This window comes from Propithecus coquereli, unplaced genomic scaffold (assembly GCF_000956105.1).
Source record: "Propithecus coquereli isolate 6110/MARCELLA unplaced genomic scaffold, Pcoq_1.0 Scaffold456, whole genome shotgun sequence".
Lineage (NCBI taxonomy): Eukaryota > Metazoa > Chordata > Mammalia > Primates > Indriidae > Propithecus > Propithecus coquereli.
Genome location: NW_012150352.1, coordinates 1,906,264 through 1,913,115, shown reverse-complemented (window position 1 = coordinate 1,913,115; position 6,852 = coordinate 1,906,264). Strand labels below are relative to the sequence as shown.

The 6,852-nt window shown below is 57.1% G+C and overlaps 1 protein-coding gene across 1 annotated transcript; it reads right to left on the bottom strand.

The window, feature by feature from the left end:
* Positions 1-222: 222 nt before the first annotated feature.
* Positions 223-6,470, bottom strand: DGCR14 (DiGeorge syndrome critical region gene 14). The gene is given in 9 exon segments (XM_012655008.1): positions 223-410; positions 1,114-1,260; positions 2,068-2,201; positions 2,532-2,655; positions 2,758-2,798; positions 2,801-2,926; positions 4,897-4,992; positions 5,085-5,253; positions 6,253-6,470. Coding segments are annotated over 9 exon segments (1,044 nt in total). The 5' UTR covers positions 6,454-6,470; the 3' UTR covers positions 223-404.
* Between the last annotated feature and the right edge of the window lie 382 nt (positions 6,471-6,852).

The following is a 6,852-nucleotide window of genomic DNA, read 5'->3' as shown; positions in this document are numbered from 1 at the left end:
AGTCAGGGCTCCTGGCCTCTCTGTGACATCTTGCCCCATCTATGAACAGCCCCCGGCCTTCAGGCTCTAGCAGGGCCCAGGCCACTGCCTGCCTTGGTGCCTCAGCCCCTGCCCCGCCAAATCCGTCCATGGCACCCCCAACCAGCCACGCCTGTCTTCAGCACCCCAGCATTCAGAAGTGCCAGCGCTCTGCCCCGTCAGCAGGGGTCCCATCCATGGCACTCAGTCCCGAGCCACAGGCACTCAGGGTCCAGTGGGCATCCACAGAGTTCCACCCTGCCCCTCCTCACCACAACTGACCTTGAAGGCTGGGCCTGGTGTCCTGTCCACGTAGGGGGTTTCTGATCCTTCCACTCACAAGGGTGTGTTCTCAACCTCCCCTCAGGTCATCAGCAGGGACTCGTTCACACCTGCAGACGGAGAGCCCACAGCCACCTCAGGCCAGAGCACCAGGGCCCTGCCAGGCCCTCCCCCCAGCCGCAGCCAGTTCATCCCATGTGCGTCCCAGCTAACATCAAGGCCAGCAGCTGGCCCTCTCTCCTTCCCCGGGATGCTGGAACCCTGGCACCTCCTTCCTCTGAGAGGGAAATGCCAAGGTCACAGTGGGCCTGAGGCAGGTCCAGGCCCCCGCAGCCATGTATTCAGCCTGAGTAGCCTCCTGGAGGCTCCAAACCTTGTAGAACTCCAGGCAAACATGGCACCTCCACATACCCTGGCCTATGTCACAGCAACGAGTACCCAAGAGCACAGAGACCAGTGTTAAGGGGGACAGAGGATGCCCACACACACCACGGGACCATCCACGTCTCGCTAGCCTGTTGGAGGAGACTCAGGCCCAGAGCCTCCCCACCCCACAGAGCTCTCTGGACTTAGGTCTGTAAGCACTGTGCACACAGCACCCCACCTGCTGACACAGCGGTGAGCACCAGAAGAGAACACGTGAGTCAGGACGTCTCAGGTTGGGTCTGCCTGAGAGAGTCCAGCCTGGGCATCTGCCTCTCAGGGCCCCAGAGTCCAGCTCTGTCCTTGGAGAGAAGGACACTAGGTCCCTGAGTCACATAAGGCACAGGAAAGACCAGGTCGACAGCGAGGAGTGACTGGCTGATAGCCTACCTCCCCCCAGGCAGTCCCAGCAGTGGCCCGCTTGCCAGGAGCACGTTTCTCACCAAGGGCAGCAGAAGGGGTGGAAACAAATCCAAATCCGCCCACTCGGGGGGACTCCTGAGGGATGAGCTCCTTCCCGTAGGGGCCCACCTTGCCCTGTTTGTGCCGGAACAAGCAGAGAGACAAGCATCAGGGGGCTGGAGTGCTCTCTCCCCAGCTGGCTGATGGACAGATGCACAGGAACATGCTGGAAACACTTCCCCTTCTTAGGGCAAAGCCGGGGCTCTGGGGCTGGCAGCCGTCTTGGGGAAAGAGGGAGGACCCCCTCGCCTCTACCCCACAAAAGACCTTGAGGCTGTCAGAATGGGCACCAAGCAAGAGATGCCCCCCTCCTCCCATCCAGGGCAGTGCTGGGCCCTCAGCTCAGCACCCCACCCTGGCTACTTCCAGAGGGCACCGACTTCAGGCCTCTGCGGGGGCAACACTGACGAAAGGACCTGTGCTCTAGTCTCTAGTCTGCCTCCCATCCTTCAGTCGCACAACCACACAGTCCCCATCAGAGAACACCCATCCGTCTTGCTTCCAGGCTCGGAAAACCTCTGCCTTCTGCCATCACGAACACTCTCTCACCCCAGCTCACCCTCAGGGGCTCGCTGGCTTCCCTGCCTGCCCACCCACTGTCTAGCCCACAGCCCTGCCTGGTGTGTGGGCATGCGCATGGCTGGCCTGGGTCGGCCTCCGCCATCAAGGGAGCTGGCACAGATCTGGACCCACAGACCGTGTCTGGCCAAGACAGTGTCCAGTGGAAGCCCACATGGGCCAAGAAAAGACCCCGCCACATGGGGCCCCAGATACTTCTACCCACTGAGCTCCACCAAGCCCAAGGAAATCAAAGAGGCTGTGCCTGCCCCAGCCAGCACTGCCACACCTAGCCCCATGTGGCCCTGCCAGCCCGCTGCTCACTTGGGCATTGAGGGCAGCCGCCTGCTGGAGCTGGCACCTGCTCAGAGCCTGGCTGAAGGGGTCCCGAAGGAAGCGTGTGTTCTTGTGCACCACCTGCCGGGGCTTCTTAAACAGCTGCTCTTCCTCAGGGACACCTGGCAGACAAAGCAGAGACGTAGCAGGTGTCAGGGGGGTGGGCAAGCCCCACATCAGCCCAGCAGCCCAGGGGCCTGAGGGGCAGGAGCAGGCTCACTCTCCCAGCCAAGTCACTCCTGCCGAACAGAAGCGTCGAGCTCAGCTCAGACCCCGACTGCAGCTGGAGACAGCCTCACTCCCCCATCGACCTTGAACAGACTATGACCTCTCCGAGGACCAGAATGCAAGCGGCACGTACGTGTGCCCTGAAGGCTGACCGAACCCAGAGCCAGACGTACATGGCTCCATCCTGCGCCTCCCCACCGAGCTGCCAGGCCCTGCCCGCTCACCCTCGGGGTAGTACATGAGGGAGTTCTTGGCCTTGTACTTCCACGTCTCCACGCCTGCCTGGCTGCTCTCGACAGCTTGATGCTCTGCCGATGGGAGCTCGAGGTTATCTTTCTCCCTCTGCAACTGAGTGGGGAAAACTGATGGTCAGAGATGCCCCCAGGCACTGTGCCTGCAGCTGCTCCAACCCCAACTGAGAGTGTCTACGCCCCGGTGCCCCAGGGATACCTTCTCAGACTCCTCCTCAGCCTGGTAGAGCCAGGCGTGGCATGCCGGCTCTTCTCCTTGGCCACCTCCATGATCTCCTGGAAGGAGGCATTGTCCTCGCTTGTGCAGCGGCTCAGGAAAACGTCCAGGCTCGGCAGCAGCTCCTTCTCCTCCTCCTCGCCAGCCTCTCCTGCTCAGGGGTTTGCAGGTGGGAGAAACACAGACCACAAAGGGCATAAACACCACTTTGCAGTCAGGGGAGACCAGCAAGCCCAGCCCCAGGAATCACACCACCCTCCAAGCATGACTGGAATCCCGACCCCCGGGCCTGGCTCTCTTTGAGAGCCCACACTCCCAAAGGACTCCTCGTAGGGGTGGGATCGGCCCACCCTGACTGCCCAGGGAGCCCTCAGCTCACACCCTGCAGTCGCCTGGCCAGCTCTGCTCGCCTGCTGGACACCGAGGGAAATGTGTCATCTGATTCAGACGTGGGGGTGGGGAGCAATCCAGGCATTAGAGCAAGAGCTCGTGACCATAAGTAGGCTCCTCCCTAACCAAAACTATGCCTAGCCTGTAGGATCTACCTCCAAAGCCCCCAGGGCTCTCCCATCCTCTCTGGGATTTCCTTACCCTAACCACGCTTCCCTCACGGTACTTGTACTACAGGTAGGTGGTTGTCACCTAAGTGTCTGGACTTGCCAGCTAGCCCCGATGACAGGGACACCATATGACCCAGTGCTCCTGATGGGGCCCCACAACCCCAGCTACCCCTGCCACCATGGAGAGTGGCACCCTGCTGAGGTGGCATCCTGGTGCTGTGTGTGGTGATGCAAACCCCAGTGAGGACATCCGGAGGATGGCTTTTTCTTCCATTCTAGGGACAGTCTTGACCGACCACCTGCTACATTCCACACTGTGCACAAAGCACAGTGGCTACAAGTTCAAGACCTGGGGTCAGAAAAAGGATTCAAACCCCATTCCACCACTGACCATCTAGGACACCTACAGAAGTTACTGCCTTCCTGAGTCTCAGGTTCCCGGGCTGTAAACACGAGTGACAGTGGCACCCACCACTTGGATTATGGAAATGATTCCTGTGTTTACCGACGTGTAAGGTGTGAAGGTATAAAAAGAACCTGCAAATCACCCTGTGACTCACAAGCCGCATTTCAATAAAGAATCAAGGCCCAAGGACAACAAGGACTGTGTTAATGGTAGAAAGAAATAGATTGTAAAGCAGGTACATCTGTGTCTGTAAAGCAGATCTGTGCTGGTATATCCTACTGTAGACTAAAATCCAGTAAAAAATAGCAGCTTGTCCATCTCATCCGCCGAGAAATCGATTGACCGCAGCGCGCAACACACTTATATTCAACAGGCTCAGACCCCCTTTCCTAAAAAGGCCCCTCATAAAGTCGGGTGTTAGCACGTACACCTGTGTGTCATACACCCCAGTAAACATATTGAAAAAGACAACAAGTTCATCTGTTCTACGGATATTTGTCAAAGGCCCACAACACCCATGCGCTGTTCCAGGTGCGGAGCACATAGACGGAGGCAAGACAAAGTCTCTGCTCTTGTGGAACGGATGCTAATTAGGGAGAGAGATGATACACAAGTAGAAATGCTTTTTATGAAATGTCACGTCCTGCAGTAAAAAAAACAGCCAGGTTGGAAGCCAGAGGGCACAGGGGTGCTGTGACTTTGCACTGGGAGATCAGGGAAGATTTCCCTGAACAAGCAACATCGGAGCAGAGACCTGAAGGAAGAGAAGTGACTAGCCGTGCCATTATGTGGGGAAAGTGACCAACATGGAAGAAACAAAGGTAGAGGCCCTGAGGCATCTTCAGGAGACAGTGAGGAAAGGAGCCTCCCAACGCCCATGAAGGCCACAGGGCAGCGGCTGGCGCACAGCGAACAGGCCAGCGAGAGAGGTGGTGAGGTTCCCAGTCCACAGAGGCCAACCACATTTGGGCGCTGGACTCCGATCTTCTGCCTCCTAGATCAGTGCTCTTTGACTTCACGGGTTGCTGTTCAGGCGAGGAGACCCCTCGGGGACAAGATGCGACCTGCAGCCCTCCAGACCACCCTCTCAGGGTCTCATGGGATAAGATTCCCAGGCAATCCCGACCATGCGACCAAGAGGGAGCTCTCACTCACCATCCTCCAAGCCTCGGCCTCGGGGCCTGGGCTTGCTGCCCACCACTCCAGTGCCTGTGTGCACCTCAGGGGTTTCAAATGTGGCTGGAGTCACATCTGGGGGATAAAAAGGGGGTACATTTTAGAGAGAGCCTGAGGCAACACTTCACCAGGCTTTCCCCTCTCTGCCACGCACAGGGTCCTCTTACAGGGTGGCGGGGGCTCTCGGGACATCTTGCCCAGGGCAGAACCAAACTTGATGGCAATCTGGCGCATCCGTTCCAAGTCTCCATTCTCCTCGGCCTCCAGGTACTCCTTCTGGGCCTGCAGCTTCTCCACATCAGGAAAGAAATGCCTCTGGATGACTGTCTGGAGGCCCTGCTGGGAGATCAGAACAATAATCAGAGCTGCCATCTGGGCACCCCTGCCTCACAGTCTGCCGCTGTATATACTATGGCCCTTGCTGAACCTCCTTCAACTTCTGCCTTCCACAGTAATTGCAGCTTGCTTGAGACAACTTCGGGGCACTTTCTAGTGAGGTTCAACACTCCATGTGGTGGCCGCGCTGCAACCTCTAACATTACTAAATCCCCCTATCGTGTCCACAAAACCCTTCTCTTTCCTCTCACTAACTGGTCTTTCTGACTCTCCTTTACTGGCTCCACTTTCACACCAGCCAAACCAATATGAGTGTTACCACCTTCCTTCCACCTGTGACCTTCTACTTCCAATCGAAACCCATTTCCTGAGTGACTTCAGCCAGTCGCCACCACCACCACCAGTTGAGATTCCCCAGTGTGAACCTCCATCCAGACCTTGCTCCTGAGCTGCAAATCTGTGCACCCAGCTGTCCACTAAACCCACCGTTCGTCTATCCCAAAGGCGTGCCAAATTTAACTAGTGGAAAACCAAACTGACTTCCTCCAACCCTCGTGCCAGCTCCCGCGTCCTTGCGGTAGGACGAACAGCTACTTCCAGGGGCGATAGAGAGCCACTCACTCAAGATGCCGCCACAACCGCCCTCTTTCCAGGACCCTTGTTACCGCTCTCTAGAAAGCCCTCTTTGCCGCCATCCTTCCAGTCTGTCAAACTCCTACTCGCACTTTAATAGAAACCCTTATTTCCCTAACCCCATCACATACAAACTGAGCCGCTCCCCATCCCCCTACCACACTGCTAGAACCTCCCCCATGCAGGACACCTCCCTCGCACTGTTAACTTGGCTCCTGGGACCGTCCATACCCCAAGGGCAGGGACTCGGGCTGTTCCACTTCCACGACGAGAAGGCAGTGCCAAGACTCGAAAGAAGGGACCCGAGAAGGAGCGCAAGGCGGGGGAGGGACCAGAACATCGCCTGCGTCCACACCAAGGTCGTACCTCGATATACTCTTCCTCATCTAGGACCCGTTGCTTGCTCGTTGTAGCCCCAGCCCCCCCAGTCGCGCGCTTCCTACGGGGCCCAGACCCGGCAGGGAGCAACCGGGCCGGGGCGGATGCGCCCGGAGTCTCCATCGCTATCCCAGGACCGCTCGGGCAGCGCAGGCGCATCACAGGGTCGGGCGGGCGGGACTGCACCATTTGCGCAGGCGCCTCCAACAATTGGCCAATAAGAAAACTGCATATTTACAACGCAAACTCGCGCTCCGTACTGTCGTCACTAACAGCGCTCGTCCTTGTGGGAGTTGTAGTCCTCTTCCCGCCCGCGCTATTTATGCTTGTCTGGGTTGTGGACACGAGGGGGCGCTTTGGTGGAGCGTGTGGATCGCGCTAATAGTGAGAAATGCCAGCACTATGGAATCCAAAAGCCTTAGAATTCCAATTTCTCTCAAATAAATAATCACTGTGTATGCGTCGATATTATAATATTTCTTAAAAACTCCCGAAAATTTGATTATATGTGCGTTTCTAACTTTGTGGAAGAAAAGAACCCTAAGACAATTCTTTCTTGGCAGTTATCTAACAAAAGATTTAAAAAAA